The 22,771-nt window shown below is 39.2% G+C and overlaps 1 protein-coding gene across 1 annotated transcript in view; it reads left to right on the top strand.

Annotated features, from left to right (window-relative positions):
- Nucleotides 1-22,519, top strand: part of LOC122081812 (choline/ethanolaminephosphotransferase 1-like) — a 39,578-nt gene extending 17,059 nt beyond the window's left edge. The window contains exons 11-19 of the mRNA XM_042649139.1: nt 6,427-6,496; nt 6,876-6,939; nt 7,103-7,143; nt 7,250-7,334; nt 11,515-11,577; nt 12,217-12,275; nt 12,390-12,442; nt 12,835-12,907; nt 22,086-22,519. Coding sequence (XP_042505073.1) covers nt 6,427-6,496; nt 6,876-6,939; nt 7,103-7,143; nt 7,250-7,334; nt 11,515-11,577; nt 12,217-12,275; nt 12,390-12,442; nt 12,835-12,907; nt 22,086-22,107 — 530 coding nt within the window. The 3' untranslated portion in view covers nt 22,108-22,519. The remainder of the gene's footprint in view (nt 1-6,426; nt 6,497-6,875; nt 6,940-7,102; nt 7,144-7,249; nt 7,335-11,514; nt 11,578-12,216; nt 12,276-12,389; nt 12,443-12,834; nt 12,908-22,085) is intronic.
- Nucleotides 22,520-22,771: the final 252 nt, after the last annotated feature.

Raw genomic sequence — 22,771 nt, 5'->3', positions numbered from 1 at the left:
GTGTACCTCTCTTACATTTACTTAAACAAGAATAGATAGTGGTAATTAGTGGAAGTAATAAGTAGTAACATGGCTGGCTTCTATTTGTGGGTGCCTTTTTCTGATGTGTCTTTCCATTCCACAAGTAAGATTAAATGTTTTACATAAGGGGAAAAGAACTCTCCCTGGTCGCGAGGCCCCAAGGCCAAACAAAGTAGGCGGCGAAAGGGTACCCCCACTCCTGTGACACCCAAAACCCCCCTGTTTATGCCCATGTGCGCCCCCTCATTGGACCCCGCACTGGCACAAGGGCCAGTTAAAGGAATTATAAAGAATAAAATGTAATGGAATGCGTATGTGGACGTTCCATAAGGGCAGTTTATAGGGAGTGCATTTTTAGTGTTTTACTAGGTCTATCGGTCCCATTGCTGTCTGGCATATGGAACCCTTCTGGACCAAGAGACCTTGAATGATACCCTAATTTGATATCAATCAGACCATTGATGTGTCGAGCAGGGGTTTTAAGTATCGGTACGTATCGTTCTACTACTGATACGGTACATGAGAAAAACTAAATCCTTGTGTATCGATATGTATACGATACATATCGATACATACCATAACGCACTTTTCACCTCATTTTAGAGCAAAGCACGATTTTTGGAGAGGTGCTTTGTTCCTTCTTTGCTGCTAGTCATTTTTCTATCTAACAAAAGTGAAAATCACAAGGTGGTTTGGCCTTATTCATTGCATTGCATTACATGTCTTATAGTTGGGCATTTATTTATGCCAAATGTCAATGTTCATTTACTTAAGATATTATTCATAAATAAGTAAATATCCCCTACTTGAATCCAATAAAATAGTTTAAAAATCAAATTCGAAAATGGTAAAAAGTTGACCCCCAGTCCAAGAACAAAAACTGGATTTTTGGTTGTAGGGGCGATTTTCAACTTTCAAATGCTGGGGTTTTTCTCAATTTTGAAAATTTTATAAATTTTTTTTTGGATGAAATAAATAATTCATTATCAAGAGGAAGAATATAGATCTTATCATGGTAAAACATTGCTAAAAATCAAAAGTTTGGTAAAATAATCTTTTGTTTTGATATCCATAAAATTATTTTTATTCAATTGATTATAATAATATTGGCGCACTTTAAAACAAGTTTGATTGGAACATAACTTTTTTATTACGACTCAGATTTAAGTAATCTTAAACTTATTGAAAAGCTGATTTTCTGCTATACCTAATATAAAAAATCTCGTGTAAAAATGAAATCATTTAACCAGTCAAACTTATTATAGAACAAGAACATTTCTTTAAATGTTGATTTTTGATGACTTAATGTGATTTACTGTTGTTTTTTGATCGAAATCTTAGCGTTTGAGCATCCAAGGAAGCAGCTGGTTGTTAGGTTGGGCTGCTCCCACCCCTCTCCTCCTATCTCCCTCTCCCTTCGCCTTCTCCTCCTCTCTCTTCCCTTCACTTATCTTCTCCCTCCTTCCCTCCTCCTATGCTCTTCTTCCCCTTTCTCTGCATCTCCCCTTCCCCTTTCTCTGCATCTCCCCTTCCCCTCTCCCTTTTTCCTCCTCTCTCCCTCTCCCTTCGCCTTCTCTCCCCCTCTCTTCTCTACACCTCTTCTCCCTCCTCTCCTCCTTCACTGATCTTCTTTACCTTCCTCTACATCTCCCCTTCCCCTCCTTCCTTCTTCCTCTTCTTCTCTTGCCCTCTCTCTTCTTCCTCCTCCGCTACCTTTCCCTTTTTTTCCCACGCTTGTAGCATCAGACATCTTGATCGGTGTTGAGGCCGCTACAGCCATTTGGCTCGTCTTCCCTTGGCTGCCTACCCTATTTGGCCTGTAGATGACTTGGTGCTGGCCCCTTCTGAGTAATCTACTTCCTGGTCATCGTCTCGCTAGGCTTGCTGCCCTTTAGACGCCTCTCCTGTTAGGCCTGCTGTCCACCCTTCCGGGTGGCCATTAAGCTTGTTTAGCCTGTCCGTTGGCTCGTCTGCTCCTCCGATTTTGCATCTTGGTTGGCTGCTCGCTATGCCTGAAGCCCCTTTGGACGCCACTCTCTCTAGGCCTGTTGTCCCATTGGTCGTCTTCTCTTCCGGGTGTCGGGCTCGCTTGGTTTGCATGCGTGCTCACACTTTTGACCTTCACCCCTGTTTTTTGCTTGCCCTGGTGGGTCTGTTAGCCTTGGGAACCTGCCTTTCGGTATGTTAGCTAGCCTCTTCGACACCAGTCGGCCTTGCCTTTCTTGGTCTGCAGCCACCGCCATTGCCCTCAGAAAGGCCAGCGCCCTTTCGCTTTAGGGTCCCATCCGCTAGGCCAGCTGCTCGCTTGGCCGAGGCCTTTCATACGGCCAGCGCTTCTCCATCATGGCTGCCTCTTCATTGGCGGTGCTCCTTCGTGTTGGCAGCTAGGAAATGTTATGTCAAGATGTTGGGGTTAGGGATTGTGGTTCCCTCCCTAGTTCGGGCCGATTTGCGCTCCTCAAGTTGGGCACCTTGTCTGCCTGTAGAAGTTCTTAAGGCCATGTGGGCCTTGATTGATGCCCTTTTGGGATTTTGTATCCCTTTTCGGTTTGTAAGTCCCCTTTTTGGGGCTATATTTCCCCTCCCCCTTCTTTTAATGGATTTTTCTATTAAAAAAAAAATGTTGATCTTTGATGATTTGATGTTGGCTTAATGTTGATTTTTGATGACGTGATGTGGCTTAATGTTGGTTTTTTGTGACACAAGGTATATGTAGCATAATAAATAATTTTGGAAAAGAGGAAAAATAAAAAATAACACTTGGTTGCCTTGGTTTGCCTTAGCGCTGTGACAACTATGGTTGGGATTCCATATATTTGCCATAAACAACTACAAAGCAAAGATTCAACAAAGTTTAAAGCAAGGATTCAAAGCCTCAAGACCCTCAACTCAATTTATCTGAAGAACATATCACTTTTTTGAATAATTTTAATTAAATATACTTGTCTCTCAGTGCGATACTCTCAATTTTAGTGTTTATGCATAATACATGTTAAATATAGCTTTTTTAACCCTTTTTTATTTTTTATTTTTTATGCAAAAGTGTATAAAAAAAGTGTTTCCTATCCATTTATGTGCGTATCTTTAGCGTAACTCTGATATGATACGATACCTTCTCCAATACGTATCTTAATTTTGGCCGATCGATCCCGATACTTTAATCCTTGGTGTTGAGACATTTTGGAAATGCATGAAATAAAATTGTGTTCAACCCTATGGTTGTATTTGACACATTGACAAAAATTTCCGTGAACATTATAATTTTGATTGCATTCAATCTTGACCAACGTTGCACCGTTCGTGTTTCAAATGCATTTCAGCCATTTTTTGGGTTAAGCTGATTCATCGGCTGCATGTGACAGTCTTGGTCAGATAATTTGCCTTCATTTTATTGATTCATAAGCATTTTTTTTTGGTCTTAGATTGAAACATTTAGATTGAAAAATTGGAACATTTAGATTAAAAAAAAAAAAAATACACCCAAAATAATAGTTTGGTTTTGTACCCTGGGTTGGTAGTGCACACTGTACCTTGTCATATGCCAAATATAGCCTCTTCTACACATAATTTAGTATTAGAACATACAAAATCCAATGAAAGTAACTAAAATATGCATTAGGAATGAAAAGAAAAAAAAGAAAAACATTTAATATTGCACAATATCAAAGTGTCACAAGTACAAGTACAATTGCACTGCCAAGCTTGAAACTCCTTTGCGATACCGTTACTTCAACTCTATGTCAGTACCACGGAGTTTTAGAAAAACTCAAAACCTTTCGGGAAAATGGGAATAATGGTATACCTCTAAGGCCGCGTTTGGTATCGTTCTTTTGGAATGTTTCTGGAGTTTTTTCGTTTTAATGGAACGAAAAAATGGAATCTAGTGTTTGGTGCGTTTTTGGTGAGAAACGGTTTTTTTGGAACAAAAAGTGGAAAAAAAAACTGCAGAAACGGGAAATGACTAAACATCAAAAACTCGTTCTGTCATTCCAGTTTTGTTCCAAATACAAAAAAAGGAACAATATAGGGCATTTGAATAAAATCGTTCCCGACAAATTCCCACAAACCCGTCTTCCACCGTCATCGCTGCTGGTTGCCGATTGGTCCTTGCAGCCTGTTGGTGAACACCTGGAAGCTCTCCTCAACCTCGTCTTCCACCGTCACTGCTGCAAGCCCTCTCTCTGTCTCTCTCTCTCTCTCTCTCTCTCTCTCTCTCTCTCTCTCTCGCTCTCTCTCTCTCTCTCTCTCTCTCTCTCTCTCTCTCTCTCTCGTTCATGCCGTTGCAAAGCCCTCTTCCTTCTCTCTCTCTCTGCCGTCGTTAGGGTTTGCAACTCTCCACAAGCCCGCTGCAAAGCCCTCTTCCTTACAAGCTCTCTCTATCGGTTTTGTCCGGCTCAGGCGTTTGCAAGTCGTGGAGTGACACCATTACTAGACTCTATTGGTGGAGCTTCATCGATATCGAGAAATGGTGTTGGCGCTGCAACAACTCTGATCGCATCGTCTATTGTTCGCAAGCGTGTTGATTGCAATAGAGGAACAATAATTGCTTCTCTAGTTACAAGTTTGGTGAAGCTTGGTTCTCCTCCATTGCCAAGTTTCTCCCTTGCGTGCTAATCTGGTTCTTGTCCTCCCTGTCTCTTCTATCTTAATTTTTTTTTTAGTGGTATGACTAGAGTAGTTCTAGGGTTTTGACTTGTGGTCAATTGGGGTTGTGCTTGGGGTTTATATGATCAAAATGTCGTCTTTACTATTAGATTGTTCTTTTTTGAACTTTGTTTAGGGAGTTTCAGGTAGTGAATTGAGGAAGAATTTGAAATTTTTTTTTGTGTTTACCAAACACCACAATTGTCATTTTTCCGTTCTGAAACCGTTCCTGAAACAGATTTACCAAACACCATTTTTTCGTTTAAAAACGGCATTTTGACATAGAAACCGAAATTTTCATTTTTGACCCGAAACGTCGTTGTTGGAATAGAAACGTTACCAAACGCAGCCTAAGTTTCACACATATTTTGCCCGTTGAAGATGCATTGAATAGTTCCCTACATTTTGTTCCACCAAGAAATGTAGGTGATTTGGCCAAAAATACCAAATTTGGGATATTTTTGGAGTTTTGCCCTTCTAACAGGAGAAACAGAATCGAAACCGAGTCGAAACAGAAAATTTGATCAGAACAGTGATTTTATATGTACTGTCTTGTACCAAAACCTAGTCAAAACCAAAATTTGCTGAAATGGTAAAAATTCGGTCAAAACCTCCAGTTTCGTTTCAACCTTAGTTGAAACTGAAATATTTTGTGAAATCTTGGTGTTTTCAATTGAGATTTTGAATCATTGTCAGACCCCATTATTGAGTATATCACATTGGCAAACACTTCCAAAAAGTATAATGATGTTTTCTGTACCCCTTTTTCACCTTCATCTCATATTAGGCTATGGATATACATATTTCCAACCTTTTATGATTTGAATTATATGCTGCAATCTACCTAACAGTTTCTTCAGTTTAACTCTCTCAGTTCTCGCTCCCCACCCTTCTTCCTCCCCTTTCTCTCCCTCTAATTGTTGATTTCTCTTACCTTAGCATTTCAATTTTGCCATTTTGGAGGCCAAGGATTTCCAATTTTTCCTCATAAGGATACTGTACCAAACTTTGCCATTGGGTGTTGGGATTGGTATAGTAGTAGGTATTCAAAAAGAGAATGAAGAAAAAGTCCCTTGAACTACATTAATTTATCCTGGGTAACTTTACTTAAGTTTTGTAGCCAGAGATTCTTAGTTCTTACTCATTCCTTACTAATTGGTGAACAATGGTTCTAAAATTGCAACATCATGGAACATGCTATGTAGATAATGAGATATCAGCAGTACTGAGACATGATGAAGTGCTGTACTGAGACATGATGAAGTAATTACTCCACTAAAAAGGTCTTATGTCCCCAGTTGGTTGTATATCCGCAGTTTCCACATCTTTTTTTTTTTTTTACCAATTGTCTTTCTCTGATTTCATGTACTGTATTGGGACTTATTTGTTGCTTTGAGCCAAGCCATCCGTGTATTAGCAAAGCACACATTTCCAAAGTCAAACTGGGGTACGGATAGTCAATATCACCTGGTGGGTCATGACCTTTGCTTACCAAATTACATTCCCCCACCCCCCCCACACCAAAAAAAAAAAAAAAAAAAATTGAAGACTTTCCTAGACCTTTTAGATGTTAAGGTTTCTTGTGATTTTTTCGTATTGTTATTCTGCAATTTTGCATTGGATCTCATCATTTGGTTTAGTTATGTGCCATTCTTTATCTTTCCTATCTATCCATTTTAAATAGTACTTTCATATTTTCATTTTTAGCCAATTTAGTTTAGAATTTTGGCTTTGCGTTCTCATTTTCTTTCTACTCGCCAGATATACCTACATACAGGCTTGTGTTATATGCAATGATGGCTTTTGCTGTTATACCAACTATAGCATTCAAGTAAGTGGTTGTACACCTTTGAATGGTCAAATTTAGTTTATCTTTCTCTCTTTGTGGAGATTTGAATCTGGTTATTTCCCATTTCCCCTTTGTGCACTTGTCCATAATAACATATGTTTATTTATGTTATTGATATTTGCGGCTTTTGAGTCCCCTTGGGAGTATCCAATTTGGGACAAGGCTTCTTCTGTATGGGAGCATGGACTTGGTATACATTCCGTCATAGATTAGCTGCATCCGAATGCATCTCTATCATACTAACTTACTAAATGTAAATTGTAAATGATTAATTTTAAACTAGTGAACTAAGTAATTTCATAGCTGTTGTTCTTTAAGGTACGTTATCACTTATCTTATTTCTTATTATGTTCCTATTCAGTGTATACAATGTCAATAAGGTCGTGCAAGCAAGAAGAGGAAACATGCTTCATGCATTAGCAATGGTAATACTGTTTCTGTTCAATACTTGACTCCTGGTTTCCTGTTCTCCTAAAACATTTATCTTTTTTTTTGGCAGCTTTACCCTTTACAGTCTAATACTGTTTCTGTTCAATTCTTGACTCCTGATATCCTATTCACCTAAAAGATCTATCTTTTTCTTGCCAGCTTTTCCCTTTTGCAGTGCTTCTTGGAGGAGTTCTAGTATGGTATATTCTAATACTTTCAATCAGTGCTTCTTGCTTTGTGTTTGCTTTTACTTTAAGAGGCATGTCAGATGGCATACAAAATTCTGTTGGTTGATTCATTGTGCAGGGACTATCTGTCTCCTAATGATATTATGGGGAACTATCCACATCTATTTGTGTTGGGAACTGGACTTGCATTTGGTTTTCTTGTGGTAAGATATCAATGCATTTTATGCACTCCACCCAATCCTTGTTTTATTTTATAGGACTTTTTGATTTGCATTTTCTTTCCATACATTAGATCTTGTGTCTCTAGTGCTGGAAGTCCTGTGATGTTTTGTGTGCCAATGTGCTGGCCGGGGCGGTATCCATATTTCAATGCAGGTGCCATATTGATGAAGACAATATATATATATATATATATATCGTATCGGAGAGATGCAAGTTGCAAGATTCACTAAAAATGCTCAAGAAATTCATGGATGTGCTTATGATACATATGAATATAGTTTTGAAATATAAAACAATTTATTATGCCATATGTAAATATATTTAAGCTTGATGCGAGAATTTGAGTTGTTTTTTACTATTCTAGTGATGCATTACCAAAAAAAAAAAAAAAAAAGGAGATCTACAACTTTGTCACTTTTTTCGCTCAAATCTGTTTTGATCCATGATTTGAGCATTGTAAATCCCCAAAACTTGTTGAAATGATGAAGGTTAGGGTCTTTTTTTTATGTTAGATGATTTTTTCCAACTCATATTGAGGAGGAAAACAAATTTACAAGGCCTTCGGTTGTTCTCAGTTTCGTATCTCGTTCATGGTTTTTTTATTACAGGTTTAAAGGAGGCGTATGAAATATATGTTACCTTTATCGGACTGTATCGTTCCATATCGGCACTGTATCGGACCTTATCAACACATATTGATCGATACATTTTTTTTTTAAAATAAGTATCATATCGATGCCCACTGATACTAATACGTATTGCAGCATAAACATCTATCAAAAGGCTGGTGGGGGGAGGCAAAATTGCTTCTCCAATTTAAATTATTTATGATTCAAATTCAGTTATTCAGTAAGGAAGATTGCACTCACAGCGCTGTTTTAGTGAAGTGAAAGCAAGACAGAACCATCCTTGATAGAAAACATAAGGAAAAGAAAAATTTACAACCATCCACTATGGCACCTGTCGCCTGCCCAGCCCAAGAAACATACAAGGTGAGATCTTGGCGACTGAGGCGAGTGCAAGGTTCAATATATTGAGTTTCGGCCAGGTTTGGACCCTGGTCGAGACCGAAATTCGGAAATTTCAAGGAAACCAGGGAAATTTGCTTGCAATGGGTTTCCTCCCCCAAACAGGATTTTTTTGGTCTGGTTTTTGTGTAATCTTATTTTTGACATTTCTAAACTATTCAATGAATTAGTTTCATGAAAAAAAAAATGATACTTGTGGTGTTGACCCAAGTTTGCTGGTGTACATTGACTGAAGCTGTATTACTACTACATATATAAGTTACTAACTAAAAATGGAAAATACTTCATTAAAGCAAACAAAGCATAATGTAGAGGATGCAAAACAGATGAATAAATTTGAAATCATTTTATTATATTTACAAGTACATTATATAAAAAATGATATTTGGGGAAAATGTGGTTTACCTTTATGCTCCAAGAATCTTTCCTTCGGTAGATGTACTTTGGTTTGTAAGATTCAAGTGTAAAATCAAGATTGATGGAGAAATTTCAAATTCTTGGTTGATTTCCTATGTCCCACCTCTTAAAGTCAAAATAGGGGGGAGAGAAGCCGATTTTTTCAAAATGTGCTTGTTTCCCACGAAACAAGCCCTTTTTATAAGGTGCTGTTTAGACCCAAAATGGTTGAACCCATCGAAATGGTCGAAATCTGAAATTTCGGTCGAAATGGTTGAAATGTGTCGAAATTGGGGACTTTTATAGGTACCAATGCATATTGTCTTGGTCTCGCTTGATGCGGTTGAATGACATGGTCGAAATTTTGACCATTTCGGTCAAATGTTGAACCATGGTCGAGTGCCTTGGCCTCCACAAGGTGCATTGTCACCAAAAGCAATGCCTTGAGATTGATGGTGGGATCATGCAGGTTTTGGGTGTAACTGAGGTCAGGTGTGACTGGGAACTTTGGCCCGTGGATCAAGCTTGATGCAGACAAGAGATTCAAGTAGAAGCATGCTCACAGGAACCATGCCAGACTCAAAGTAGGGCCTGCGGTTCCTTTGAACCTGGTGGTTTTTCAGGCCAAGTGATGCAGTTACATGCTGGGTTAATTAGGGGTTGCTTTTGTATTTCCTTTCATTTATTTATTTTTCTTGTTGATAGAGGTGTAGGATAGAGTTGGAGTTTGAGTCAAATTTGTTTCCAGTTTCAAGATATGATTAGGAGTCCTTTCCTCTTTATATACTTGCATGTAACCAACGATTAAGGGCATCGATTATTGAATGAAATTCGAGTTTGGTTGACCTTTCATGGTTGTGGAGTTGCATTGGTTCTCTTCCTCCTTCCCTGCTATCTGAAACCTCCTCTTGGGTAAGCTTTAGTTCTCCTTCTTCCTCCTAGTTCTTCTTTCCTTCTCCTTGGTTCTCCGTCCTTGCAACTCTTGTTATTATTCAGTCCTTCTGTACTTGCGGTATTTTGGGTCTGAAACGATTTCGTTGGTGCTCTTATTTCCCCAACTCAGATTGACCTAATATTTCAGGGGTTTTGTCTCCTCCCCGTAGCGACTCAAACCTTAGATTCCTGCCCCCAACTAGTTCCCCCATCATAAGACATGAAGTCTGCAGCAAGGATGATTCTATCCTACCACAAGATCCAATTTCAGAAGATTATTTCTCAAATTATATTCAAGTGATGGGGCTCCTATGAGCTGGAATCCATAGGGTTGGGGATTACCCCTTTCAGTTTAGAGTTTCGTGGGATGTGGAGTTGTGAGGGGAAAGTACTCAGTCAAAGTGATTCCCCCTTCCACCGGTTGGGTGCATTGTAGGGAAGTAGAAGAAGATGCGATCTTTTACTACCTGCAATTAAGCCCTAATTTTTTGATACTTGCGATTGCACCCTTATTTCTTAAGTTGCTTTGATTCTTGTCCCCTTTTTATTTTCGATTGCAGAAATACACCCCACTTAAATATTTGCTTCCATTTAAGTTTTGTAACTTCGTTCTCTTGTGGTCCGGAACTCCCATATAATTATGGAATTTGCTACAGAAGGATTATTTTGAAATATTTATCATTCTTGTGGACCTATGGTGAACCCATAATCAGGGTTATTGAATCTGGGATTGCATCACTATGCCATCTGGCGTGGGTGTTTTCTGGCTTACCCAAAACCAGACTTGTTATTTTATTTAGTATCGTAATCAGTTAGGACTCCTATAAAGTCCAACTGCGCAGGCTATTCTATTTTTAGTTCCATATGGTGTCAAGGAAACTCCTCTAGGCTGTGTATTGTGTATTGAGTTCCCTATTGGATAACTGGAATTCCTCGAGTCAATAAGAAACTGCCTTTACTCAGTTTTATAAATATGTAAGGCTCTAAGAAGCCTCCCCATGATTTGAATTGTTGAATGAATTCTGTCTTTCTTTGCCTCACATCTGTGAGATGCAGTAGCAAACTTGGTGGGGTGCCAATCAAGTTCTATGTGGGAGGCCTAGTCCATATCCTCTTCTTTACTATTCTATTCTCTGTTCCTACAACCTTCAACAAGCAAGTTCCTGTACATTAATTCAGTTTGAATTCCCACTCATGATCTGGATAATGACTGTAATCTGTTGAGCATTCTGAGGTTGATCTATTCTGAACATAAGGGCTTGACAATTGCAGATATGATTCAGTCTATCCCCTGAGCACACACCCTGCAGTTGCTCTGCTTATATTTTTCCACAAAGAACCATTCTGTCACTCTCTGCTAGTACATTTTTACTTTTTTTTCCCTCTAAAATAATTTCATATTGTGCACAAACTGAGACAGTTTGTAGAAAGCCTGCTTCAGTTACCAGTGCCAAGCCATTATTTTTGTTCAGGCTGACTTGCATGGTGCAGTAGCCCTCCAAAGGGCCTAACTCCAAGGTTTCCAGTCTAACCACTGGCTACTAGAGGACCATACTTTACCTATACAAGCATTAATAATAGATGATGGCATATTTAAGTGCCCTCCTTTATTTGTATCTAAAACAAACTATATATTACATAATTTGGACTCCCCAGTATGGAAACAGTAACTGTATCTATTATTAGATTAAAAGAAAAAATTTTACAGCATGTGAATTGATGGACCTTTTAGTGAGCATTTGGTGTACTGGGTCATCTTCCTTTTCATTTATAAGTCTGAGATTGAGAACTCATGTTTTGGCAGGGAAGAACGGTTCTTGCTCACTTGTGCGATGAACCAAAGGGCTTAAAAACTGGAATGTGCATGGTATGTTACTTCTCTTGGTGCAAATAACTCTGATTCCTGAACCTGTTTTTCATGGTAAATTTATCCAATTTCTCGAGTCGTTTTTCTGTGTGGTCTCATCCCACTGACCTGGATTATTACCACATTACTGGCTTTGTTATATTAGTGAAGTCTGGGGCATGCATGCACTACTGATCTGGATGCAAAGCCCATCTTGACCATCTGACAACTAACCGCCAACCAAGTTGCCTGCTCAAAAATATATCGGTTGCTTCTGCAGGCCTATAGGCCTATAGTTTTCTGATTGTGTTTTCTGGTGGTCTTTTACTGTACTGTTACAAGTTTCAATTAGTCTTTTAGGGCAATCTTTCGTATTTTCCAATGCCCGTTCTCTTGAAATTTCTGATAATGAAATTATGAAGAGATTTTGTAGTTCTCTTTTTCCTTTGATTGCAACAAATTGTTTTGAATTTGTAAGCTGAAATTATGTAGAGATTTTTGTAAGGTGAATATCATATATTAAGATTTTTTTTTTCTTTTTCTGAATTAAAATAAATTATATGAGTCTTATCGTTTCTTGTGCAATATTTCTGAATTTTTTTAGTCTAGATTTCTAACAAGAGTGCCAGTATAATGAATTCTGCATTTTAATTTGAGCAGTCACTGTTGTATCTTCCATTTGCCATTGCGAATGCACTCACTGCCAGGATCAATGATGGGTATGCGATAATATTACTCCTGTTGTGTGTGTAATTAATGGACCTGTTGTTCCATCTATTTCTAATGGTTGACACGTTTCCAACTTACAAGCTCTTTCTGTTTCCCGTGTGCAGAGTTCCTTTAGTAGATGAGAGCTGGGTTCTTCTTGGTTACTTTATATTTACAGGTAAAATGTTGTAGGTGATAGTTTTGTGTATTTGCAGCAATAGCAGTTTTTCTTTCAGAACAAAAGCTACTTCTATGCTCAATTCATTTGGTTAGCCTTTGTCTCTCATTTGTGTCTTATCTTTGTTTATTTGACATTTATGCTCAATTCATTTGCTGAGCATTTCTCGGTCTCTCATTTTGCGTGTCTCTGTTTGTATGAAAAATATAGAAAGAATTATCTGAACAAATTTTGTTGCACGGATGGATTTAACCTGGTTACGTGTCCTAGTGGCTTTTAATGTTCTCTGCACATGTTATACCGTTAGTTTTAATTTTCAGTGGTTTGGAGTACCTAATTATTATCAAGTTTCTATATTTTGTTGCTTATGTTGCTTTTTTCATTTGAATCAGTGACACTCTACTTGCACTTTGCCACATCTGTCACTCATGAAATCACCTCTGCTCTAGGAATCTACTGTTTCAGGTGAGTGTGCTCCTTAATGTATACCGTTAAAGAAATTATCTGCATATTCAAGCCTAATGGAACCAATGATTTTAACTCCTTGAAGTGGCAGCTTTTAAGTTGAAGAATTCTGTAGCTAACATGACAAACTTGGATTAAAATTTCATTTCACTCAATAATGAAATATTCTTCTGGCTTACGTGGAAAAATTGAAAATAATGATGTTAGCTTTATCTCGGTCACCTAGATAAAAACTGTTAAAAAGAATTCCCATATATACGTATATAATAATAGTGGGCCACTTATCAGAATAAGAAAGAAATTTGGCTTATTAAATTTTCCAACTGATCGAAAAAAGTGTATTGGTTATGTGTCTCGGCAGCATGATGTCCTGTTTTGATGGAGATGCATTGCCGCATGTGTGTATACTTGTTTTTCCCAATTAATCAAGGGAAAATCTGTTTGTAACCAAGATGGTTATGAGTGACTATTATAACCATATTTTCTTTTCTTTCTTACCCTTGCCATATCCATCACTCTTTTTAGGTTGGGATTGTTTTTTTAAATTTCATCCTCTGCTCCCTCTCCCTCTTCTCTTCTCTTCTCTTCTCTCTCTCTCTCTCTCTCTCTCTCTATATATATATATATATATACATATGCTACCTCCTGGTGCAGGTGTACACCTAGACACAGCAGGTGCAAAAAGACTGCTGCCCCACGCTGAAGTTGCTTGTGCATGCCCTAACATTGGCTGCACCTGCTGGTGTGCACTAAAGGACAGATTGAGTGAAGGTGTTGGCTGCAATGGACTCTGTACATTAAAAAGGTCGTACCCAGTGCATGAGGTTCCAGCCACTTCAGGATCTGGCTTACCCAGTGCAATGGACTCTGTTCGTTGCAGAACATTAGCAGAACTTAATTTGGTCAAAGCGGAGACAACCCAGAAATTTCCCTGCAACACCTCTCGTTGTCATCATCCTTTCTGCCATTGAGTCAGTGAATCAAAGGCCATATGTTCCATGTCTTGCTCCATCTACTGGAATTCTTAGGACAATTACGATCAAGACCACCCTGACAGAAGCACCATTTCTAAAAGCAGACTCAAAGCTGTCTGAGCAGTCATCTCTGAGAGAGTTGGAGTTTAATTTCTAGCAGCCCTTCCCAGAGTTGCCATAGCTGGAGAAGACAGAATTGGAGAATAAGGAGAAAAACTTGGGGATTTGGGAAGAGGAAGAACCAAAGGAGTTGGCATCGGAGAAGAGGATTTGAGAATCATGTGACAGCACTAGAACTTGATATCCGTACCTAGACATTAAGAAAGAGAGAAGTGAAGAGGAGAGTGTAGAAAACTGCCCATGGTTTGAGAGAGGAGCAGTATTCTCCAAACTGTGGGTGGGGGGAACTACGTATATTAATATAAAAAAGAGAATTACAACAAAGGATAGGGTCCACATGAAAGCCTATAACTTGTGTACTTTATACTTAAAAGGGACAAAAATATAATAGAACATTATTAATATACCCCTACGAAACTGACACAACTCAACATTCCCCCTCAAGCTGGAGCATAGATATCACCCATGCCCAGCTTGGAATGCCCTTGGAGAAATACATTATGATACAAGGCCTAGTTATACTAGTCTCCAAGTTGATCACCAGAATTGACAACCGTAGTCGAAATCAATTTCTTCATAACTGCATCCTAAACAAAATGAAAGTCCACTTCAGTATGTTTGGTCCTCTCATGAGAACCAGGATTACTAGCAATATAAAGAGCTGCTTGATTCATAGTTAACAAGGCAACATCGACAAGGCGATGCCATCACTTAGGTGACCAAGGTGCCAGTCCAAGCTGAGTTGCCTTGGCAGTGCCCTATAACTATGGCTTGATTATTAGAGAACATGTCCATAGGTATGCTGATCAGAAAACCAAGCTCTTGAACAATAGATTTAAGCCACATCAACTCAACTGCAGTGTGAACCATATCTCTATACTTAACTTCAGCACTAGACTGGGCTACTGTAATTTGCTTTTTTCTCCTCTATGTAACAAGATTACCTCCAACAAAGTACAATAGCCTGTAGTAGATCTTTGACCACCATCAGCACCAGTCCAATCCGTATCAGAATAACCAACAATTTTGGTCTGACCATTACAAGGATAGATAAATCATTTCCCTAGAGCACCCTTGAGATATCTAAGTATATGATATGCTGCCTCCAGATGAACTTGCTTAGGTGTCTATAAACTGACCAATCACACTAATAACGAAGGATATATTAGGTTGGGTAACAATAAGATATATTAGTTTGTTGACTAACCTCGATACTGATGCTTTTCTGCGGCCTCTTTGCCATCAGAGGCTCCAAGTTTGACCCGAGGATCCATAGGAGTATCTACATGATTAACCTAACAATCCTGTCTCACTCAGAAGGTCAAGAACCCACTTCCACTAAGACAAACTGAGCCCTTTCTTGCTTCGAATGACCTCAATGCTAGGATAATATCTAAGACCTCTCAAATCTTTCATCAAGAAGTGCTGCTATAAGTAATACTTAACCTGTTAAATCTCATACAAGTCATTACCAAAGACAATATCAGCATAAACATAAACAACCAGTACAACACTTTAGAGTCTTGAGACGAACAAATACTGAATGATCATAGTAATATTAAGAAATCACAGCCAGCATCAACTCTTCTAACCTTATCAAACCATGCAAATGAGTAGGGTATGGATCATATGCATATATTGGCTTACCAGACTAACAACAAAGGCTGTATCAGGTTGAGTATGGGAAGATATATAAGTTGATCAATTAGCTTATGATAACTGCTTTTAATCAACTGGTTCCCCATCATTTATTTTGCAGTGTGAGTTAGGCACCGAGGGAGTGTCAGCAGCCTTACATCCTAACAACCTTGTAAAAAGAAGATCAAGAGTATACTTCCGTTGGGAGAGGAAGATACTTTGAGTTGAATAGGCCACCTCATTACCTAAAAAATATCTCAACTTCCCCAAGTCTTTGATTTCGAACTTTGTTCCCAAATAAGATTTGAGGTGTGCTATCTCGTGTGTCACTACCAGTAATCACTATATCATCCACATAAACGATAAGAATAATGATATGATCCTTGGACTTCTTGATGAACAAAGTGTGATCTACATTACTCTGTTGTAGCCTATAGCAATCATTACCTTGTGAAACTGGCCGAACTAGGCTTGTGGAGACTGCTACAACCCCTATAGAGCCCGTTTTAGATTGCACACCTTGCCTTGAGTTTGCTGAGAGGTAGGGCCATTAGAAACATCCATTTGTACTTTGGCCTCTATTTTTCCATGCAGAAAGGCATTCTTCACATCAAGTCGCTGTAAGTCCTAGCCATGGTTGGGAGCACATGATATGATAACCCAGATAGTGTTCATCTTGGCAACTAGAGCAAACGTCTCCTGGTAGTCAATGCCATTTGTCTGAGTAAACCCTTTTGCAATTAGCCATGCCTTATACCTATCCATAGATCCATTTGTAGATTGCTTCACAGTGAAAATCCATTTGCAATTAACAATTTTCTTTCCTTGGGGGAGATGGACTAGATCCTATTTTCTTCCCAAGGGCTCTCATTTCCTCATTCATTGATTCTTTCCACTTTTGATCACAAGTGCTTCCTGCCAGATATGGGGAATAGAAACAGACAACAAGGAGGAAACAAAAGAATAGAAGGAAGGAGAAAGACGCTCGTATGAAACAAAATTGGAAATGGGATGTTTGGTGCATTCCCGTTGAGGTTTCCGTTATTGGCCAAATCAAGAGTTGGATCAGAAGAGGACTCACCAATAGGACTTGGGTCTGAAGCATATGACTAGCTCGGGGTGTAGTGGTGGTGCCGTGGTGGTGAAAATACACTTAAAGAGGCTTGGTTGGCTCCCCTTGGATAGAGTCCCTGCTTCCCCTGAGCAATAGGGATTGGTCCTTGTTGTTCCTGGCTGGTTATACTCCCCTCAAAAAACAAATCATCCACTTCCAATGGGGTAATTAGAGGCACATCTTCCACTGTAGCAGACTGTCCCTGAAGAGGTGCAGCTGCAAGATAATAAGATTCTGATTTATGGAGCACAACATCCATGGTGATTGTAAAATCTTCTCATGGGAGGATGGTAACAATGATACCCCTTTTGAGTAGGAGAGTAGCCAAGAAAGATGTAACAAATACCACGAGGATCAAACTTCCCATATTTTTTGTGATTCCTTTCAGAGGCCAAACGCCCAAGCACTTTCGGAAGCACAACAAAGGAAGAAGAACCCAACAAAACCTCAACAGGACATCAAGAGGTCAATACACGGGAGGACACCCGATTAATTAGATAGGCAGTAGAAATCACAATATCACTCCGATACTGAGGGGAAACATAAGTCTCAAACATCAGGCACCTGGCCACATCCAACAGGTGGCAGTTCTTCCTCTTTGTGACCCCATTCTGAGCACCGTGTCCACACAACTAGTTTGATGTAGAATCCCTTGGTCAGTCAAGTATACTTGGAATTCCCCATCCGTGTATTCTGTCCCATTATCAGTGGGAAGAATTCTGACCTTCGCATCAAATTGTGTCTGAAGACTCTGAACCATCTTATGGGATTACTTGCTTAAAGCATGGGAAGACATCACTATTTTGCCTTAACAAATACACCCAATTAGTAGGCTAGAACAGTCAATAAAGCTCACAAACCACTAGTGGCCAGTAATAGAAACACGACGAGAGGGTCTCCAAAAACCAGAATGAATTAAAGCAAATGAAACCAAACTTCTATTATCTGAAATAGGGTAAACGAATCTATTTTGTTTGGAAAAATCACAAGCATCACAAAAATAAATTGTTTGGATTACATTATCTGAATAAAACAGGATATAACTTGGCTAAAATGCCTTAAGGGTGGTGACCCAAACGACGATGCCACCGATAAAGGTTAGTCAAAGCAGAAGTAGCAACATCCGGAATAGAGGTCTAAGTAGCCAATGCTGTGGGAGACTAATCAAGCAGGTACAAACCACCTACCATTTTACCACTGCCAATCATATGTTCAGTCACTAGGTCCTGAAAGAGACAATGAGTGGGAATGAATGTTACTTTGCAATTATCTTTAATAATACTACTAATTAAAAGAAGAATAGTAGAAAATTTGGGAACACACAAGACAAAGGGAAGAGAAAGTAATGGACTAGTTGTGAACTTGTGATGGAACCCTTTCCAAATATAGAGGAGAGGGAACCGGGAACCATCACCAACACAATTTTTGGTTGACAGAGGAGAGTAAGCATTAAAGAGTTTAGGAGATCCAATAATATGATCAGTGGCACCAGAGTCAACAATCCAAGGGGATTCAATCGACGCACAATGTCCACCAATATACCTGAGTGGGTAGGAGCAAAATCAGATGATGTTGATAGGGAAGTAGCTGAAGACACGGGGGAAGAAGCCGTATCGAGTCTTGTCATCAGTTGGCGTAGATTCTGTAACACTTCCTGATTAACTGAAGAACCTGAGCCCTAATTTGCAGCAGCATTGGATCACCCCTGTTCACGACCACGGGAATTGGCTGGTTTGCCATGAAATTTCCAACAAGGGTCCCTGGTATGGTGTTCCTTTCCATAGTAGTCACTTCACAAGTTCCTTCTCAGTGGTTCCTTAGGAAGTTGCTTGAGGGCCATCCTTGGATTAAGTCCTTGATCCTGAATAAAATGCAAATCGATCCTGTTGAATAGGGGGAAGCATAGTAGTGCGACAAGTATTTTTAGGTTGCATCATGGCATAAGCCTGTTCTAGATATGGGAATGGAACCTGACTCAAAATATGAGAGCGCGACTGATAAAACTCAGCATTGAGCCCAACAAGAAACACTTACGCACGGATTTTATTCCTCCTTAATAATAACAATATCATTTTCACATGGCAAAGCAGTTTCTTTATAAAAATCTAACTCTTGCCATATACCTCATAGAGTAGAGTAATACTAGGACAGAGAGTTCCTTTTGTTTAGTTTCATGAATTCTCTTTCTCGACTTGTAGCATTAGGCATCATTACCAACCTGAGAATAGCTATCCTTGGCTGCTTTCCAGATCTTTGTAGTAGTATCCAGTAAGAGGTACCTCGAGCAATAATAGGATCCATAGAATTAATAAGATAGGACATGACCAGGTAGTTGTCTGTCTCTCAGTTTTTCTTAGTTTGATCAGCAACAGTAGGCTTAGGTGTAGCCCTGGTAATGTAGCCTAAATAGCCACGGGAACCAATAGCCAAAAAGCAAGAATGAGACTACATCAGGTAGTTGCTCTCATCAAGTTGATGGAGCTAGTAGGGAACGGAGGAAAACTGCAATGTGAATTCCCTTCCTGTCTAGTGGATGCATTAGTTACTTCAAACATAGTTGTGAATCAAGAGATGGGTCTCAGACAACATCCCTAGAAAACCACCGAACCATCAACAATAATGGCCCGTTTGTTGAGAGGGGTGGGATAGTTGTACGGACTATACCACCCCAAGAAGATTTGAGTTGTTTGTTTAACCGGGGAGGGTTATGGGGGAACATGGTAGCTTTTCCTGTCGGCCCATGTGGACGTCCTTTTCTCCCACCCCAGCCCTCGCCAATTGGTGGGACTTTGATGGCAAAAATCTTGGGGTTTTGGTGGAGAGCAACCCTGAAAACCATCGAACATTGTCGCTGCAACAGGTCCCTCCAATCGACAGAACCCGGCAGGCTATCGCTGCCCCGGAAAGTGTAGTGGTCGCTCTAAAGCCTTGATGGGCGGTGCTTGAGGTTGATCTTGGTGCCCAAATACATAGCTCTGTACTCATTGTTGGTCAGATCAACGAATGTGTTAAGGCCGACCTTGAAGGTACGGCTCTCGGTTTTGTGCTTATCGATGAACTTGAGGTTATTCTGATATGGTATTTTGGTGATGGTTAAGGACATGGAATGGAGGGAATGAAAAGATGGGGGTGAGAAGTGGATGGTGGGTTCGGGCAAGGTTTGGAGAAGAGAAAAGCAAAGACCTCTTTTCTTTTTTGCGTGTTGTAATACAGAATCAAACAAATCCAGCATAGAAAAGGTTTTAGAACTCAAAAGGAAGCAAAGAAAGAAGCTCAGGTGGGTTTGAACCCCTTGGAGTACTCAATAGTGAGGGATGCAATTAAAACCCTTTCTTTGCAATCGCTTTCTCTTCCTCCAAAACGTGAAGATGGTGATTCGCTACCTGAACCAGAGTATTGAATAGAGAACAAAGTTTCAGAACCCAAAGGGGTCACCGGACTTGCAACGGGGATCTCGCTTGTGGATCATTGCTCTTTCCTTCTATCTCTTTCCTTCTCTCCATCTCTCTCCTCAAACCAAACGCTGCTGGGGTGGTAAAGAGTAACTTTACCTCATCTTTACTTCCCTTGTCTTTCACACTGCTAACATGTGGGTCCCATACTGACGACATTCCCACCCCCAACTCCCCTCTAAACAAACAGGAGGCCCTAAAAGAACAGAGTCTCAGATCATCTAAAAGAAGAGACAACAAGGTAACAACCCCTTGGTGGGAAAGATCGCATTCAACCATTGAGGGGAAGAAGAGAGGTGACGGTGGTGGAGCTAGAGGTGCGCAGTGGCAATGGCAAAGGCAAGAGGCATGGGAGGCACAAGAGACGTGAGAGGCGCAAGTGGTGGTGGTTGGAGAGAGGGAAAGCGACGGCGGCTAGGATTGGGTAGCAAAGAAGAAAAAAAGAAAATAAGGTTTCTTTTTTTAAGGCATTAGAGTTAGGATCCCAATGGTAATCCTAGCTCTGATACCATTCTGGTTTGGGAAATTGAGCTTGTCTCTTAGAGACCAGCCCTTTATTTTTATTGATGGACAGAATGTTCTAGAATATTACAAGAACCAAAACACCCTTAAGGACTCAAGGACCCGTTTGGACTCTAAAACATTCCTTGAACCCCACATTACAGCATTTTTCTTACATAGTTAAGTTTTGTATATTGTCGTACTTTATGGTGCGAAGAAATTTAATGTTCGTAAATTAGAACTTCCTTATCAGAACCATCTTCTTCTACTAGTATTTTGTACTCAATTATTATTCATATGCATTTCAATGTTGATTTTATCCTAAGAATAATCCTTAAATCCTGCCCATAGTTTTTAAGGCGCCTTACCAGCGCCTTGGCGCTGATGCGGTCTAAAGATGGTAAGGCAGTGCTCCGCCTTATGTGAAGTGGCGTCTTATGGGATTTTTTTTTTTTTAAACACATTTTAAAATTACTTAATGAAGATTCCAAATATAGATTTTTTATTGGTAGGTGTATGGTTTTGTTAACACTTGAGATGTATGGGATCAGCTTTACTCCATAAAAAATAACCAAAACAAACAAAACAAAAACACGATTCAGAAACAGGGTTTGGATTTTGTCAAGGGTTTTAAGAAAGGGTTTTGAGAAGGAATCAAGGAACAAGGAAGAACCACTGATCCAGGCGACCATTTTGCTCCGGCAGCGGTGAGCTTCATTCTTCTTTGACGGGAGTAGAAATATAGTGGATGACCTTAGGACTTAGGCACTCATTTTGGCATCATAGAGGTAAGTATAATAAATACTTGTATTTTTTATGTCTTATTTTCTTTATATTTATAATTTTGTTTCATAATTATGTATTTATATTATATGTTAATATGTTATGATGATTAATGATTGATGATTGATGATGATGAACTTAGTTTATTCACTTTATTGATTTGTTTTCTTGATGAATATCTTACATTGGTATGAATATGAACCTTTAATATTTATTTAACATATGAGTAATAGAATTCAACTAGGATTTCAGCCAAATAGATTGGTTTTATAAAAAATTACACATGAACGCTTTAGTCGATAAGGCGACGCTTTATGCTCGCCTTATCGCTAATGCGCTCTGAAAGACCCTCAAACACTTCCGTCGCCTTACCGCCTTAAAAACTATGATCCTGCCCACAAATTTCATTTACTCATAACTTTCAATTATTCAAACATTCTCAAGTGTTGATTTTATCCTAAGTTTCGAAGGTTTTGGAACTCTGGAGACTGGATGCGAAGATCAGTCATAAAGATTTTATCCTTAGCCCAAATATTCTAGAAATTTGCCTACCATAAGTCGGTCTTGTTTCTAACTGTTCTAATACAAAATGACAGGATAACAAGGAAAGAAGCTTAAGTGCAGCCTATATGTCTTTGAGGGGCATGTTTCTGCTGACATACATTTACCATATAGCTGGTGATTTGATTCGAAAAAATCTGGAAAGGCTTCTATTTTTGCTCATATTACAGCTTGCTGGTTTTGATTATGGTCCTCCGATTTATTGTACAAACTCTATCAGCTTAGTAAGCTCATATTCTGTCAACAACTAGGGGTATGTATTTTTGGGTGTTCCTGGTACATTTCTTCAGCTGGGGATCAATCCCATTGTCTCAATATTGCTCAGCTAATTTGCTTTCGTCCATGTGCGGTTGATGGTGCAATTTTAACAGAATACAGTGCATTAGTTCCAGTACAGTAAATCCTGCTGTTGTAATTGATTGAGATCTTTTTACCTTTAGGGTATAAATTAAGCTGAGGTTAACTATTATGTTCTGTTATTAGAGTTTTTATGTTCCTGGTATTAGGATTTTGTTCACTCTTTTCTTTCTAAATATAATGAAGAAATTGCATACTGAACAGAGGAATCATTGTGTTGTATGGTAAAAATTTCAAGCATTTCAAGTGGTCATTTTGGTTGTCAACCATCAACATCCATGGCTTGCTGAATCATCTTCACTTGTGGCAGATCTAGGTGTATACCCACCCACCTGATGTTTGGTGGGTGACCTGCATGGGAGGG

The sequence above is a fragment of the Macadamia integrifolia genome, chromosome 1 (assembly GCF_013358625.1).
Source record: "Macadamia integrifolia cultivar HAES 741 chromosome 1, SCU_Mint_v3, whole genome shotgun sequence".
Classification (NCBI taxonomy): domain Eukaryota; kingdom Viridiplantae; phylum Streptophyta; class Magnoliopsida; order Proteales; family Proteaceae; genus Macadamia; species Macadamia integrifolia.
Note: the sequence above shows the minus strand (reverse complement) of the source record. Positions and strands in the feature narration are given on the sequence as shown.